Raw genomic sequence first — 18,063 nt, 5'->3', positions numbered from 1 at the left:
AAAGGTACACAGACCAAAGTTTATTAGTGGTTGCGAGGGGCGGGGCGGGAGAAAAGGAGTTATGTTTCATTAACTCCCCTATGTTTGTGATTTGCAACTTACAAGTTAAAGGAAGAAATTGGAAAGCAACATGTTAACTATTAAGAACTTGGCACCAGCCTGCAGGTCTGTTTCCGCCAGGGGGCGGGGCTCCGCCGAGGCCCCCCCACCTCACGCATGCGCGCTGTGCTGGCCAATCAGCGCTGCGCCCGCTCAGGCAAGGCTGGCTTGCTCCGCCCCCTCCGGAAGTGCCTCAGAGGAGCTTCCCGGTGGCCAGCTGCCTCGCTCTGGGAGTGTTGCCGCTACAGCCTTTACCTCAGGTGAGGGGCGGGCAGTGTGGGGCGGCTGGGATCCCGGCGGGTCTGCGGTGGCCATCGGGTTCATCAGGTTGACGAGGGGCGTGTGTTCAGTGCGAGACACCCCCCCAAGTCACCTGTGCCCGGTGAGGTGACTGTTCGCCGGGGCCTGATCCGGCCACTGAGTGGAAGGCGGAAGGAGGGGGTGGTGGGGTGGGCCTCTCTGAGGGCCTAGGGTGATGGGAGTCAGTGGGGCATGGAAGGTCTGGGAGGGAGGACGCCTGAGAGGGGAGGGGCCGGATGATGGGAGAGGAGGGAGGGGGGAGGACAGTTGAGAGGGGAGGTAGGGCAGGGGAGGGAGGGCGGGTGAGAGGGGAGGAGGACAGGTGAGGGGGTGGGGAGGCAGGATAGGGGAGGGGGGAGAAGGGAGGATGGGTGAGTGGGAAGGGAGGGAGGATGAGGAATGGGGGACAGGAGTGGATGACAGGTGAGGGGAGGAGGGGGGACAGGTGTGGGGGGAGGGAGGAGAGGGGAGGGGGAGAGAGGAGGGCAAACTGGTGAGGGGGTAAGGGAGGGAGGACAGGTGGAGGAGAGGGAGGACAGGTGGAGGAGAGGGAGGACAGGTGAGGGGATGGGGAGGGAGGACAGGCGAGGGGAGGGGGAGGGAGGAAGAATGAGGGATGGGGGACAGGAGTGGATGACAGGAGTGGGGGGAGAGAGAACAGGGGAGGGGGAGAGAGGAGGGCAAACTGGTGAGGGGGTAAGGGAGGGAGGACAGGTGGAGGAGAGGGAGGACAGGGTAAGGGGATGGGGAGGCAGGATAGGGGAGGGGGCGAGAAGGGAGGATGGGTGAGGGGGAAGGGAGGGAGGATGAGGGATGGGGGACAGGAGTGGATGACAGGTGAGGGGAGGAGGGAGGACAGGTGTGGGGGGAGGGAGGAGAGGGGAGGGGGAGAGAGGAGGGCAAACTGGTGAGGGGGTAAGGGAGGGAGGACAGGTGGAGGAGAGGGAGGACAGGTGGAGGAGAGGGAGGACAGGTGAGGGGATGGGGAGGGAGGACAGGTGAGGTGATGAGGAGTCAGGATGCGGGGGCGAGAAGGGAAGATGGGTGAGGGGGAAGGGAGGGAGAACAGGTGGAGGAGAGGGAGGACTGGTGAGGGGATGGGGAGGGAGGACAGGTGAGGGGATAGGCAGGCAGGATAGGGGAGAGGGCGAGAAGGGAGGCTGGGTGAGGGGGAAGGGAGGGACGATGAGGTCTGGGGACAGGAGTGGATGACAGGTGAGGGGAGGAGGGAGGACACGTGTGGGGGGAGGGAGGAGAGGGGAGGGGCAGAGAGGAGGGCAAACTGGTGAGGGGGTAAGGGAGGGAGGACAGGTGAGGGGAGGGGGAGGGAGGACAGGTGAGGGGGAGGGAGGATCTGCGAGAGGAGTGAGGGAGGGAGGGAGACGGGGGAAGAGGAAGGAAAACTGGTGCAGGGGAAGGGGAAGGAGGACAGGCAAGGATTGAGGAGGGAGGACAGGTAAGGGGGGGTGAAGGGGAGGCTTCGTCCCCTCAGGGACCATGACAGGTGACCAAGGGCCCTACGTTTGTCCCCTGGAGATGTCATGGTGGCCTGTGTGGACGTTCGCTCTCCAAAGCCAAGTGGCAGCAAGTCTTTATTTTATGTGTCCGTTGCTTCAGACTTCTGTCCGGCCTGCTCTGCGGGTGGCCCCCCAGCTGTCACGTTGTCCCTCTGTGACAGGGATCTGCCCCATTTAGCCTGCTAGAATCTGGCAGAGGCAGGACCAAAACCCACACGTCCCAGTGTGGACTCAGGGTTGACCCTGTCATTGTCACCTTTGTCACCTCCTGGTCCAATAATAGAAATGAGGAGACTGCAAACCTTGTTATTTAACCGAGGCGACCCTTGTGAGAGACCTCTGATGTGCAAAGCTACCCATTTGTTTAAATGGCGTGTTTGAACTCGGGAAGTTTAAGGGATCTGTTTTTTAAGTCAGCAAACAGAATCTAATTATGGCACCCACTGGAAGAAAGGGAACGGGGAGACCTGGGAGACGCGTGGTGAAGGATCAGGATAGAGAAGCCTCTGGCACGGAAGATAAAAAAGATCTGAGTGGTTCTGAGCTGGACGGGAAGGAGGAAGGTACAGTGTCCCTAACTAACATCTTGGCAAGTGTGGCGCATAGGGCACACTTTACTCTTTTTCTTTTTTATTTACTTTAAAACCTTTTGTTGGCCAAAAGCCCAAAAGCCTCCAAAATGTATATATGCCGCCATTGAAAATTAACTCGTAGAACATACTTAATTTAAAACTGTTTTTCATTTCAATGAAGGAAAGAGTCCAGTAACTGATAAGGATGGAAGAAAAAGACCATCTGCAGGATCAGTTGAGGAAGAGCTGGGGTAATGTGTTCAAGCAATATTTGCCCATCGGGTCGGGTACTTAAAGAAAAGTCGACTTTGGTTTATGTAGCAAGTATCGCATGTGAAACAGTTGGTGTGAGACATTTCTTCCCAAACGAGCATGCCATTTTTTGTGCCCTTCCTTACAAATTGTTCATGTAATTTCTTCACAGGGCCGAAGTACAGGATATGTTGGAAAGATTTAAAGGTAAGTTTTTTCTTAAGAGATACTGGCAGTTAAACAAAATTGTTTTAAATCACGTAACTTGGAGAATAGGAAATGTGATTCAGTGGACTCTATATAGATGGATGCTTCACGTATGAAATAGTGCTCTAATATTTTATATGACAGCGCAGCACCTTCATGGTTACTGAAAAATAACTGCCAATGATAGAGGTGAAAACAAAAAAACACCCAACCCCGCTGCCATAGAGTCGATTCCGACCTATAGCGACCCTAAAGGACAGAGTAGAACTCCCCCATCGGGCTTCCAAGGATTGCCCGGTGGATTCCAACTGCCGGCCTTCCGGTTAGCAGCCGTAGCTCTTAACCACTACGCCACCAGGGTTTCCAATGATGACAGAGGAGCGGGGGGCAAAAATCATATGCTCAGCAAAGCTTTGTTTGAAGTATTAAAACATTGTATGAAGTGAAACACTTACAGGTAAAAATGTCATATAAAGAGCTCCACAGAAGTACTTAAAAAGAGTTCTTGAATGACTTTAATTACTTAAAGTAGAATTTTTCTCTCTATGGCCTCTGTTTCTTTCAGAGAAAATACATTTAAAAGGATCACTGACTCGATTCTTTAAAATCATATTCTTTTATTTAATTGTTTATCCTGCTTGGGGAACTTTTTAATAGAATAATTTTGTGTGTTTTATATTCGGGAAGGGCCTGGTGGTGCGGTGGTTAAGCACGCGGCTGCTAACCGAAAGGTCGGCACTTCGAACCCACCGGCTGCTCCCTGGGAGAAATATGTGGCAGTCTGCTTCCGTAACGACTTACAGCCTTGGAGTAGTTCTACTTGGGGCAGTTCTACTCTGTCCTACAGGGTTGCTGTCTTAGCCATCTAGTGCAGCTATAACAGAAATACCACAAGGGAATGGCTTTAACAAACAGAAATTTATTCTCCCACAGTTTAGGAGGCTAGAAGTCCAAATTCAGGGCAGTAGCTGTAGGGAAAGACTTTCTCTCTCTGTTGTCCTGGGGGAAGGAAGGTCCTTGTCTCCCTTCAACATCTGTGGCCCAGTGTTCCTGGGAGATGTACGAAGTGTCTTGGCATCAGTCTTCCCCTGGGTCTAGGAGGTTCTCAGTGCAGGGCCCCGGGTTCAAAGGACGAGCTCCACTCCCGGCTCTTCTTCCTTGGTGGTAGGCAGGTCCCCGTCTCTCCTGTTACCTCTTGTAAGATAAAAGGTGTGACTCAAGCAAGGGCATGGCTTGAGTAAGGGTGGTGACTCAAGACACATCCCACGCTAATCCTGCCTCTGGAGCACATAGAGATCAGGATTTACGACAGGCAAAATGGGGGAAGATAGGATAATTGCATCAGATCACCAGATGGCGGATCCTACCAAGTTGACGCATGTTTTTTGGGGACACAGTTCAGTCCATGCCGGTTGCTATCAGTCGGAATCAACTGGATGGCAGTGGGTTCAGCTTCTGGTTATATAATGACTTCTAACAGTATTCCATTTAAATGTGTCCTTTGAATTGGGGGATATTGTATCAATTTAGAAAAATAAATCCTTTATACCTTTTTACTCATTAGGAAGCTAAGTCTGTCCTTGTGACCCTTTACGCACATTCTGGATAATAGAAAATGTTTTAATTTTTAGCTCCTTTTTACCATCTCTAGGAGCCCTGGTGGCACAATGCTTAAAGCGTTCCACTGCTAACAGGAAGGTTGGTGGTTGAAACCCAGCAGCGGCCCCGCAGGAGAAAAGATGTGGCAGTCTGCTTCCGTAAAGATTTACAGCCTTGGGAACCCTATGGCGTTGCTATGAGTCGAAATCGACTTGACAGCACTGGGGTTTTGGGATTTACCATCCCTAAATTTTAAAAATAATCTTTTTAGAAATATTAGAATTTGAAAACAGTAACTAAAAGTGTTAACAGAAAAAAATGGGGCGGGAGGAGAGGAACAACCTTTTTTTTATTTAAATGATGCCTGTTTTTAAAATTATCAATGTCTTTCTATTATTGCTGACCGAAAACTACCCGTATTGATTTGAATATGTGGAAACTAAAAGATTTTAACGTTAAATATAAATGAATATTTATTTTCAACATAGCTGACATTCAAAAAACCCTTATTGCAAAGAGAAGAAGATTTGAAATGAATACCAATGCTTCTGTCAAAAGTAGTAACGAGAAAATTGAGCATGTTTGGAAAACCCAAAAAGAGCAATGGTAAGGCTGTTGGTTTTTTAGAGCTGCGACACTTGTATCATTTCTTGGTATTTATGGATGCAGATGACTTAAGAAATATACAGTTATCCTCTGCTTATTGGAGTCTCTAGTGAAAATGTACCTGACTCGATTGTTCTCAAAGCAAATAAGTTCTTTAGGCTTATAACCTCATTCTTTCATAGAATTGGGCGTATTTCCTAGAAGTCGATAAATATTATCTCCCCTCCCTTTCGAAGGACAATTTAGAGTTCTTACTATAAAAGGAACTTGTATTCATTCTAGAAATATGCAAACTGAATAAAAGGTAAATGCCATACACTTAGTCTTGTGAGTGTTCGCTGTGTTCAACAATGTGGTAAAAGGACAATCTTATAAATAATTTGTATGGTTTAGCTGAATTGGGTTATACATTCTTTTGTACAGCTTCTTATGCCAAAGTGGGGAGAAAAAGCTAAGTGAAATATTCATGTTTGGAAATCTTCCATAATTGGGTCTATTTATCATACCAGAACTTATATGTTACTCAGTAAAAGAGAGTGAAAATTAAACTGCTTGGAGACAAAATTAATGTTTCTGGAAAAATTACATGTACTCTAAAACTCTCTTCATTTTGAAGAGCTAAAGTGTACGAAATAGCTTCTCACTTATCCTGTTAAAAAAAAAATGTTTGGAATCCATAAATCACTGATTTTCCATCTCGGTTTCCTGTCAGAAGATTTAAGCTGCTGCTGTTCCCTTCTTCTTTTGTAGTATAAGTTATGTCAACTTTGCTTTGAACGTGTTTATTTTTTTCACATTGGCATGAAATATGACAGTGCTCCTTGTTGTGTTTTACAGGCAGAAGCTTACTCATGAATACTCTCAGCAGTTTCTGGCTTTGTTTCAGCAGTGGGATATAGATATGAAGAAAGCTGAGGAACGAGAAGTAAAACTAACTGTCGGTATCACGCTTGGCTTCATACGTAATCTATGGTAGCTCAGTCGCAAGTAGGAATGAATGGAGAGCCTAGGCTTGTAGTAGATCCACAGAACGGAGCTCAGTTCCACTAGTCACTGCTGGCTGCGTGTTTTGCCCCGATAACTATAAAGCAGGGAAGTGGAAGCAGATAAAAAAAAAAAAGGAAGAGTTGCCATCAAGCTGAGCCCGACTCGTGTCGAGCCCATGTGTGTCAGAGTAGAACTGTGCTCCACAGGGTTCTCAGTGTCTGATTTTTGGGGATGTAGATCACCAGGCCTTTCTTCCGAGGCGCCTCTGGGTGGACTTGAACCTCCAAGCTTTTGGTTTGCAGCCAAGCACGTTAGCTGAGATCCCAGGGGACTCCATAAGCAAATACCATCCTGTATTGTTGGGATTCCTGCAGTTCCAAGTGACAGAAATTTGCTAAATTATCAAACAGGAATATATTGATTTACAGAAAGAATTGCAGGGGGAGTGTAGCTGCAGGCAAAGCTGGATGGGGTGGGCAAAGGTGGCTCACGCAGTGTCACCTGGGCTCTGTCTCCACCCCTTAGCAGGCTCTCTCAGTGTGGTACGCGAGATAGCCTCTGGTGATCCTAGATTACGAACAGTGTAGCAACCCCAGTGGGCTGAGACAGTCTTACTCAATAGCTCTGTCAGAAAGGCCCTCGGGAGAATTCTCACTGATCTGCCTTGGATCATTTGCCCATCCCTGAACCAGTCACGGTGGGCCAGGGCATGGTGCACTGTTGATGGCCAGACCTGGGCCACCTGCCCGTCCCTATGGGGGATGGAAGTCAGTCCCACCCATATACTGTATAGCTACATTAACTAGCCTTCTCTTTCACTCTTGAATTGTTTGTGAATTTATCACACAACTTTTACCTCCAGACTGAAGCTATTGTTCACATCAGAAAAAAAAACTTGGTGTGTGTGTGTGGCGGGGGGCTTTGTCAGTCAGCTGAGGTTTGGAAAAGTTAAATTTGAGGTGCACGGGAAACACCCAAGGAGGCATGTTGAGTAGGCCACTGGCTATGTGGGCCTGGATTCTGGAGCGGGATCAGCTCTGTCGTATGCTGCTGACAGGCCAAGTAAGGTGGATTTGGCAGCGTGCGGGGCGTTGGTGTCATTAAGGAACGAGGGTTTGGTGGCACGGTGGGTGGAAAAGGCCAGTGAGTATAAGAGAGAACGGCACAGGAAGCAATGGGATGGTAGCTGGGGAGAAAAGGAATACACGTGGGTTTTGACTGGAGAAATAGCAAGATGTTTGTATGCTGATGGTTATGATCTAGAGGGAGAAAAATGAAAGTTTGGAGGGGGGTGGTGGGAGGACAATTGCTGAGCAATATTCTTGAGAGTGGATGGGATCGATCTAGTGGGCAGGAGAAGAAGTCGGTTTTGGCAAGCCAGGATTGTTCCTCCATAAAAACGGGGAGACGGTAGAGTGTATGAGGGCTGATGGGTATAGGTGGGTGGTAGGCGCGGTGATAGGAGACTGGCAGTCCTCTTTGGATGGCTTCTGTTTAGTGAAATAAGTACGGTCACCAGTTAAATGTAAAGACTGTGGAGGAGATGTTGCTGCCTTTGAGGACTGAAGAGAAGGCATGAACTAATTTCCTCAGAGTGGGTTGGGGAAACAGAATTCCAAATGTTAGAAGCAGTGATTTTAATGTTTTTAAACTTAGTGTAGAATTATTCATTGCTCAATTTTACCTATATTTTTATCACGACTTCTTTGTTTGTATATATATATGTATATTTGTAGGTTATGATTCAACAGCAACAAAGGATTTTACAACAAACTAGAATTCTTCAGAACCAGACACTGAAAGCTGCCAAAACTCTTTATGAGCAATTCGTGAAGGTCTGTTGTCCTCGGTAACACAATACATTCTTATAAAACATAATGTGTGTGTGGAAGGAGAAGATGCTTTTTTCCTTTGGAATTTATGGGAGAAAACATTTTTTACGCATTTAAAATTCTTAAGCGCTTTCCGTTTTGACTTGTTCCTGATTTTACGTAGCACCAAATGGTTTTGGCTTTTAGGATTCATTAATGGTTTTGTGGGGTCGTTCAGAGATGGCCCAGACATATAACAGGATGAAAAAGCCAGCGAAGGATCAAAAGTTTCTGAATTGAGAAATATGTACTAGATTTCTCATTACATTAGCAAAACGTGGTCGGTGACACTGACTTGTTGTTCGTGCAGGCACACGCTTGGGCAGGCATCAGTGGGACCTCTACATAGACGCCTTCTTTCTTTGATGGGAGGTTATTTTGCATAACCATGCTCAAAAACATGTTAAAATGTCACTCTTGAAAGCTAGTTGGGATAGTTTAAGAAAACCCATTAAATAGATTTAATATCAACATTCTTTTAATGTCTATAAATATATATACACACACATATACACATATACGTGTGTGTGTTACATGAGTTTTTTGTTTTTTTTAAAGCCTTTCAGAGTAGAGAGCTTGTTGCCTTGCTCTCATGCCCCCTGAGAACAATTTGTTCATCTGTGTCAAAGTCTGATAAATTTTACAAATGGTTTCTTCTAAGTGTTAACCACTCAGGGCAGGCAGTTTAGTGTTGTCTTTGGCCCCTCCGCTTCCTGATCTTTCCCATCCAGATATTTTTACCTCTGCAATGGTTCTTTCCTTTCTTTCTTTCTTTGAATCCCCACTTCTGCTGCCCCAGTTCAGGACCTCATCCGTCCTTTGTGTGCTGTTGAAACTCTTCCATCGGATTTCTCTCTTCTCTAGTCCGTCCTTCATAGAGAGGCCTGCAGTGTCACCTTCCTGAAACATTTCCCTTCTCTCCTGGAAAACTCTCAGTAGCTTCCTATTCTAAAATCTTAGGTGTTCAAGTCCCCAAATAACATGACCCCCTTTTGGAAGGTCATTTCCTGCATCCTTTCTCTCCTCCCACCCCTCCAGCTGAATTGCTTTAAGTGACCTAATGCGCCATGTGCTTCCATGAGGTTGCCTGTGCCCCCCCGCCCCCGATGACACTTAACTCCTCTTTCTTCCCCTGTGGAAATCTTAGTCTTTTGCTGAGTAACTGGGAACTAATCTCGTTTTCCACTGTGTAGATACAGCAAGTTTTGTTTCCACACCTATTTGTTATCAAATGTTGGTGGTATTTTTGCTGATGTGTTTCTCCTTCTTCCTGGAGTGAGGATGAGATGGTGTATCATTTGTTTTATAGTTCCTGCACAGTGCTTAACACGGTGACGGTACTTCTTACACGGTAGGCACGAGATCACCATTGGTTGGGTGAGGAGTAAAGATTGAAAACGTAATTTATATTTTTCGTAACTTGAAAAGCTCCCATTACAGATCGCTTTTTTCCTCCAATAAGATCATGTTCGTTGACTGTCAGTCATACTAAGTGGCTTTAGAAAGCTTCTTAGAGAGTTTCACAGTTACCGTATTTATTGATAGGGAACCTCAGTCTTTCTCTTTGCTCCGTCTTGACCTTAACAGTTCATTAGCCCATTGTTTCAAGCAAAGTATACTAGTGTTGAACCTCCCGTAACAATATTTGACTCAGTCTGACATCTTTTCTATTGTGCTAGTGGGTATTTTGGCCTTTCTGTATTGCTTGGAATATTTTTATTTGGAATAAACAGTAAGCATCTTTTTTTTTTCCTTTTCTTTTCTTGGGACTGATTTATTTCGCTCTGCATACTGTTTTTAGGGTTCATCCATGTTGTAGCTATGGGCACTTTTTTTTTTTATTAACTTTTATTGAGCTTCAAGTGAACGTTTACAAATCAAGTCAGACTTTCACATATAAGCTTATATACACCTTACTCCGTACTCCCACTTGCTCTGCCCCTAATGAGGCAGCCCTTCCAGTCTCTCCTTTAGTGATGCGTAGTATTCCATTGTGTGAATATACCACAATTTATTTAACCATTCACCCGATGATGGACACCTTGGTTGCTTCCAGGTTTTGCTATTGTAAACAGAGCTGCAATAAACATGGGTGTGCATATATCTGTTCATGTAAAGGCTCTTATTTCTCTAGGGTATATTCCGAGGAGTGGGATTTCTGGGTTGTATGGTAGTTCTATTTCTAACTGTTTAAGATAACGCCAGATAGATTTCCAAAGTGCTTGTACCATTTTACATTCCCACCAGCAGTGTATGAGAGTTCCAATCTCTCCGCAGCCTCTCCAACATTTATTATTTTGTGTTTTTTGGATTAATGCCAGCCTTGTTGGAGTGAGATGGAATCTCATCATGGTTTTAATTTGCATTTCTCTAATGGCTAATGATCGAGAGCATTTTCTCATGTATCTGTTAGCTGCCTGAATATCTTCTTTAGTGAAGTGTGTGTTCATATCCTTTGCCCACTTCTTGATTGGGTTGTTTGTCTTTTTGTGGTTGGGTTTTGACAGAATCATACAGATTTTAGAGATCAGGCGCTGGTCGGAGATGTCATAGCTGAAAATTCTTTCCCAGTCTGTAGGTGGTCTTTTTACTCTTTTGGTGAAGTCTTTAGATGAGCATAGGTGTTTGATTTTTAGGAGCTCCCAGTTATCTGGTTTCTCTTTGTCATTTTTGGTAATGTTTTGTATTCTGGTTATGCCTTGTATTAGGGCTCCTAAGGTGGTCCCTATTTTTTCTTCCATGATCTTTATTGTTTTAGTCTTTATGTTTAGGTCTTTGATCCACTTGGAGTTAGTTTTTGTGCATGGTGTGAGGTATGGGTCCTGTTTCATTTTTTTGCAAATGGATATCCAGTTGTGCCAGCACCATTTGTTAAAAAGGCTATCTTTTCCCCGATTAACTGACACTGGGCCTTTGTCAAATATCAGCTGCTCATATGTGGATAGATTTATATCTGGGTTCTCAATTCTGTTCCACTGGTCTATGTGCCTGTTGTTGTACCAGTACCAGGCTGTTTTGACTACTGTGGCTGAAATCAGGTAGAGTGAGGCCTCCCACTTTCTTCTTCTTTTTCAGTAATGCCTTGCTTATCTGAGGCTTCTTTCCCTTCCATATGAAGTTGGTGATTTGTTTCTCTATCACCTTAAAAAATGACATTGGAATTTGGATCGGAAGTGCATTGTATGTATAGATGGCTTTTGGTAGAATAGACCTTTTTGCTATGTTAAGTCTTCCTATCCAGGAGCAAGGTATGTTTTTCCACTTAAGTAGGTCCTTTTGAATTTCTTGTAGTAGTACCTTATAGTTTTCTTTGTATAGGTCTTTTACATCCTTGGTAAGATTTATTCCTAAGGATTTTATCTTCTTGGGGACTACTGTGAATGGTATTGATTTGGTGATTTCCTCTTCGATGTTCTTTTTGTTGATGTAGAGGAATCCAAGTGATTTTTGTATGTTTATCTTATAACCTGAGACTCTGCCAAACTCTTCTATTAGTTTCAGTAGTTTTCTGGAGGATTCCTTAGGGTTTTCTGTGTATAAGATCATGTAATCTGCAAATAGAGATAATTTTACTTCCTCCTTGCCAATCCGGATGCCCTTTATTTCTTTGTCTAGCCTAATTGCTCTGGCTAGGACTTCTAGCACGATGTTGAATAAGAGCGGTGATAAAGGGCATCCTTGTCTGGTTCCCGTTCTCAAGGGAAATGCTTTCAGGCTCTCTGCATTTAGAGTGATGTTGGCTGTTGGCTTTGCATAGATGCCCTTTATTATGTTGAGGAATTTTCCTTCAATTCCTATTTTGGTGAGAGTTTTTATCATAAATGGGTGTTGGACTTTGTCAAATGCCTTTTCTGCATCAATTGATAAGATCATGTGGTTTTTGTCTTTTGTTTTATTTATATGGTGGATTACATGAATGGTTTCTCTAATATTAAACCAGCCTTGCATACCTGGTATGAATCCCACTTGGTCGTGGTGAATTATTTTTTTGATATGTTGTTGAATTCTATTGGCTAGAATTTTGTTGAGGATTTTTGCATCTATGTTCATGAGGGATATAGGTCTGTAATTTTCTTTTTTTGTGATGTCTTTACTTGGTTTTGGTATCAGGGAGATGGTGGCTTCATAGAATGAGTTAGGCAGTATTCCGTCATTTTCTATGCTTTGAAATACCTTTAGTAGTGGTGGTGTTAACTCCTCTCTGAAAGTTTGGTAGAACTCTGCAGTATAGCCATCTGGGCCCGGGCTTTTTTTTTGTTGGGAGTTTTTTGATTACTGTTTCGATTTCTTTTTTTGTTATGGGTCTATTTAGTTGTTCTACTTTTGATTGTATTAGTTTAGGTAGGTAGTGTTTTTCCAGGAATTCATCCATTTCTTCTAGGTTTGCAAATTTGTTAGAGTACAGTTTTTCGTAATAATCTGATGTGATTCTTTTACTTTCAGTTGGGTCTGTTGTGATGTGGCCCTTCTCATTTCTTATTCGGGTTATTTGTTTCCTTTCCTGTATTTCTTTAGTCAGTCTAGCCAATGGTTTATCAATTTTTTCAAAGAACCAGCTTTTGGCTTTGTTAATTTTTTCAATTGTTTTTCTGTCCTCTAATTCATTTAGTTCAGCTCTAATTTTTATTATTTGTTTTCTTCTGGTGCCTGATGGATTCTTTTGTTGCTCACTTTCTATTTGTTCAAGTTGTAGGGACAGTTCTCTGATTTTGGCTCTTTCTTCTTTTTGTATGTGTGCATTTATCAATATAAATTGGCCTCTGAGCACTCCTTTTGCTGTGTCCCAGAGGTTTTGATAGGAAGTATTTTCATTCTCGTTGCATTCTATGAATTTCCTTATTCCCTCCTTAATGTCTTCTATAACCCAGTCTTTTTTTCAGGAGGGTATTGTTCAGTTTCCAAGTATTTGATTTCTTTTCCCTAGTTTTTCTGTTATTGATTTCTACTTTTATGGCCTTGTGGTCTGAGAAGATGCTTTGTAATATTGCGATGTTTTGGATTCTGCAAAGGTTTATTTTATGACCTAATATGTGGTCTATTCTAGAGAATGTACCATGTGCGCTAGAAAAAAAAGTATACTTTGCAGCAGTTGGGTGGAGAGTTCTGTATAAGTCAATGAGGTCAAGTTGGTTGATTGTTGTAATTAGGTCTTCCGTGTCTCTATTGAGCTTCTTACTGGATGTCCTGTCCTTCTCCGAAAGTGGTGTGTTGAAGTCTCCTACTATAATTGTGGAGGTGTCTATCTCACTTTTCAGTTCTGTTAAAATTTGATTTATGTATCTTGCAGCCCTGTCATTGGGGTTATGTCTTCCTGATCAATTGTCCCTTTTATCATTATGTAGTGTCCTTCTTTATCCTTTGTAGTGGATTTCAGTTTAAAGTCTATTTTGTCAGAAATTAATATTGCTACTCCTCTTCTTTTTTGCTTATTGTTTGCTTGATGTATTTTTTTCCATCCTTTGAGTTTTAGTTTGTTTGTGTCTCTAAGTCTAAGGTGTGTCTCTTGTAGGCAGCATATAGACGGATCATGTTTCTTTATCCAGTCCGAGACTCTCTGTCTCTTTATTGGTGCATTTAGTCCATTTACATTCAGCGTAATTATAGATAAGTAAGTGTTTAGTGTTGTCATTTTGATGCCTTTTTATGTGTGTTGTTGACAATTTCATTTTTCCACTTACTTTTTTGCGCTGAGACGTTTTTCTTTGTAAATTGTGAGATCCTCATTTTCATAGTATTTGGCTTTATGTTTGTCGAGTCGTTACGTTTTTCTTGGCTTTTATTTTGAGTTATAGAGTTGTTATACCTCTTTGTGGTTACCTTAATATTTACGCCTATTTTTCTAAGTAAAATCCTAACTTGTATTGTCCTCTATCGCCTTGTAACCCTCTCCATATGGCAGTTCTATGCCACCTGTATTTAGTCCCTCTTTTTGATTTTTTTTTTTATTATGGTGATCTTTTACATATTGACTTCAATGATTCCCTGTTTTGCGCATTTTTTTAAAATTAATCTTAATTTATTTTTGTGATTTCCCTATTTGAGTTGATATCAGGATGTTCTGTTCTGTGACTTTGTGTTGTGCTGGTATCTGATATTATTGGTTTTCTGACCAAACAATTTCCTTTAGTATTTCTTGTAGCTTTGGTTTGGGTTTTGCAAATTCTCTAAGCTTGTGTTTATCTGTAAATATCTTAATTTCGCCTTCATATTTCAGAGAGAGTTTTGCTGGATATATGATCCTTGGCTGGCAGTTTTTCTCCTTCAGTGCTCTGTATATGTCATCCCATTGCCTTCTTGCCTGCATGGTTTCTGCTGAGTAGTCTGAACTTATTCTTATTGATTCTCCCTTGAAGGAGACCTTTCTTTTCTCCCTGGCTGCTTTTAAAATTTTCTCTTTATCTTTGGTTTTGGCAAGTTTGATGATAATATGTCTTGGTGTTTTTCTTTTTAGATCAGTCTTAAATGGGGTTCGATGAGCATCTTGGATAGATATCCTTTCGTCTTTCATGATGTCAGGGAAGTTTTCTGTCAGCAGTGCTTCAGCTATTTTCTCTGTGTTTTCTGTCCTCCCTCCCTGTTCTGGGACTCCAATCACACGCAAGTTATCCTTCTTGATAGAGTCCCACATGATTCTTAGGGTTTCTTCATTTTTTTAAATTCTTTTATCTGATTTTTTTTCAGCTATGTTGGTGTTAATTCCCTGGTCCTCCAGATTTCCCACTCTGCATTCTAATTGCTCGAGTCTGCTCCTCTGACTTCCTATTGCGTTGTCTAATTCTGTAATTTTATTGTTAATCTTTTGGATTTCTGCATGCTGTCTCTCTATGGATTTTTGCAACTTATTTTTCCACTGTGTTCTTGAATTTTCTTTTTGAGTTCTTCAACTGTTTTATCAGTGTGTTCCTTGGCTTTTTCTGCAGTTTGCCTTATTTCATTTCTGAGGTCATCCCTGATGTTTTGAAGCATTCTGTAAATTAGTTTTTTATATTCTGTATCTGATAATTCCAGGATTATATCTTCATTTGGGAAAGATTTTAATTCTTTTGTTTGGGGGGTTGTAGAAGCTGTCATGTTCTGCTTCTTTATGTGGTTTGATATCGACTGCTGTCTCCGAGCCATCACTAAGATATTGTAGTGATTTATTCTATATTTGCTCACTGAGTCTTACCTTGTTTTGTTTTCTTTCAATATACGTGGATGGGCTACTAGATTGTGCTGTCTTGATTGTTGTAGCCCTTGACTTACTTATGACCTATTACCAGCTGGTTTGGGCTGTTGCCAGATATATATGCCTGAGTCTATTCACTATTCTTGAGTAGAATCTGATTTTGGGTCATCAAGTATGTGCTGCACCCTAACACCTATACACCTTGAGAAGTAGTGGTGATAGTTGTTTGCACCAGATTCTATTAGCAGCTGGGGTTCACACTCCGAGGGGGGCAGGATGCTGACAGGCTTCCCCTAAGTGTCAATGAGGTAGGTGTGTCTCTATTCCTAAAGCACCTTGGTGGGAGGGCTCTGCAGCTGTACCTTAGGCCCCCAATGCAAGTACCTCTACAGATTGGTAGGTGTCACCCTCCTTAGACCCCTAAGGCAAGAGGCTAGGTGGTCTGGGGGGAGCTTCAGCCCTCAGTTCCCTCTTGTGGGTCAGTTAGGGCTCTGTTGAATAAGCAGAGATATCAGACCTGGGAAACTTGTTTTTCCAGTAAATCCACTAAAAAAAAATGCAGTCAGATCCCTATCAGAACTGCCTTTGCATTATAACAGTCACCTTGTTCCCTGTAAGGATGAAAGCCTGAGATTTGGATCATATATGCTTGGCTAGAGCTGGTTCTGTGTTTTTCGTCCAATTAGGGAAGGATTTTTGGTCCCTGGGTTTTTTGTGGTTGCTTCTCTCAGGCCAGAAGAATGGGTTAGGAAAAGACCAAAAAAAAAAAAAAAGGAAAAGCAAAGCCACGGAGCGGGAGCCATTCTCCCTCTGGCTCAGGAAATTCCAATGTTAATTAAGCTGCCTGGGAAGGGGAGGGGAGGGTTCAGAAAAACAGGAGAGAGTTGCACCCCGGAATATAGCCAAAGTTGCTTATCTTGCCTGGGGTGACTATTTTATCTGAGATTCCCGAGGGGCGTGTCAGCTATGTGTGCTGGCTGTGTGGAGATTGCCCCGGAGGGTCAGGCCCGCTGAAGCCGCGGTCAGATCCTCCGCTGCCAGTCCAAAGGCCAGCGTCAAGGTTCCCCTGTGGGGACGGTGCACCCCCGGCTCCAAAACCAGTCACTGCCTCCCGGGGACTTCTCCCACCAGCCGTGTCGCCACACCGCCCACGCGGACCGGCTGGGCCCCCTCCCGGGGTCAGTTCCGGGGGGTAGGGCTGCGCCCCGTGTTTGCGCCATCACGAGATGTTGTGTTCAGCTCCCCTGGGCCCAGTCCTAAGCCCGGCGCCAAGGTTACCTGACTGGGACGCTGGCTCCAGGCTCCAAAGACAGTCGCTGCTTCCCCGTAGTTGTTCGCTCTCCCTCTCTGTCACTCAGGTCAACTCTTTAAATCTGTGTTTGTCATTCAGGGTTCGTAGATTGTCATGTATGTGATCGATTCACTTGTTTTTCTGAGTCTTTGTTGCCAGAGGGATCCGAGGTAGCGTCTACCTAGTCAGCCATCTTGGCCCCCCCATCATCTTTTAGAAATTAAAAAGTTCATACATTTGCAATTTAATCATGCAAGTTTAGAAGCTGAGATGACCGAACCAGACTTTTTGGTTTTAGAACGTCGAGGACATGGAGAAGAATCATGAAGACATTCTTACTCAAGCACAGAGCGAACTTAGAAAAGACATGGCTTCGCTGCAGAACAAAATTTTAGTGGAATCTGTAAGTAGTGTATATTTAAATTTGCACAGTAAGAGTTAATGTAAGCATTGAAATGTTTTATTTGCTGAGATATGCAAAACACTTAACAAAATGTTAAAGATGTCATCTGTCCTTTCGTGTAACAGCAGTGGCAAGAGATGGCGATTGTCCGAAAGACTCTTCGATCCCTGTTCTTCTGATGACCCTTTGAAGAAAGAGCTAGAATAGTAACATGACACAGTTCTAATATTCGCTAGGTGACACATTCTACTTTAAATTACTGCATCTTGTTGATCGTTACCTTGTTTGTTGAGCACAAGACTCCCTTTCTGTTAACCACCAGACAAAGCCTGAATCGTTATCTGAATAGCAGCAGTTTCAAAGTCATGCGTATGGAGCTTTCAGCCCTTTGGTAGCAACGGTGACTTTTCCTCCCTTGCGCTGTTATTTAACTTTTAAGAGTCAAGATGATTTAATTTTAGGTTTTGGCCTTAGAGAATCTGTATCAGTCCCAAAAGGTAGAAAGCACGAGTACGGAAGGTTACATTGTTCTTCCTTATGAAAAATACAATAAAGATATAAACGAAATCGATTTTCTCTGTGCTTCTTTCTGTAGACATACTCCTTAATTTTCAGAGAAGATTCTGACAAAAGTAACGATTCAAAGGACAAGTATTTTATCGACTTAGAAAACTCAGAAGCAACTTAATTTTGTGTTCTAGAGTAAATCGCACTGCTAAAAATCGTTAAAATAACCAAAGAGCCACCAGCTGCACGTGGGAGCCTGAGGGACTCCAGCCACGACCAGGCAGAGCGCAGGAACTGGCCAGCTTAGCTCTCTCCGCAGTCGTGACTCCCAGAATTGGGAGAAATTGTTGCTTTTTCAAGTCACTAATACTTGGGTTGGTTTGTTATTCAGTGACAGGCAAATTCAAACAGGCCACTCGCTATACTGTGTACTAGAATGAGCATCACCAGGTTTTTTAAATCTCTGTTTAATTTTCCTTGACTCAGTTAAGTACTCCTTCATTTTATTATACTGCGTCCTGGCCCAGAAAAAGGAATTTTTAACTTCAAGACTCCAGCTGGATCTATTGCTAATATATTTGTTAGCAAATATAATGTGAATGTAGTAAAATTAAGAGGCATGCGCACTTTCTGCCTGACCCCCAACTTCTTCTCTTTGGTCTGAAGACTCTGATCAGTGGAAGT

General features: G+C 43.4%; 1 protein-coding gene across 1 annotated transcript; it reads left to right on the top strand.

Annotated features, from left to right (window-relative positions):
- The first annotated feature begins 216 nt into the window (after positions 1-216).
- Positions 217-17,650, top strand: LOC111748444 (synaptonemal complex protein 3-like). Its single transcript, XM_064278500.1, has 9 exons — positions 217-359; positions 2,334-2,479; positions 2,670-2,739; positions 2,913-2,947; positions 5,035-5,152; positions 5,990-6,089; positions 7,876-7,974; positions 16,768-16,872; positions 16,998-17,650. The coding sequence occupies exons 1-9, from the start codon at positions 217-219 to the stop codon at positions 17,049-17,051; spliced, it is 870 nt and encodes a 289-aa protein (XP_064134570.1). The 3' UTR covers positions 17,052-17,650.
- Positions 17,651-18,063: the final 413 nt, after the last annotated feature.

Source organism: Loxodonta africana, chromosome X (assembly GCF_030014295.1).
Source record: "Loxodonta africana isolate mLoxAfr1 chromosome X, mLoxAfr1.hap2, whole genome shotgun sequence".
NCBI lineage: Eukaryota > Metazoa > Chordata > Mammalia > Proboscidea > Elephantidae > Loxodonta > Loxodonta africana.
Note: the sequence above shows the minus strand (reverse complement) of the source record. Positions and strands in the feature narration are given on the sequence as shown.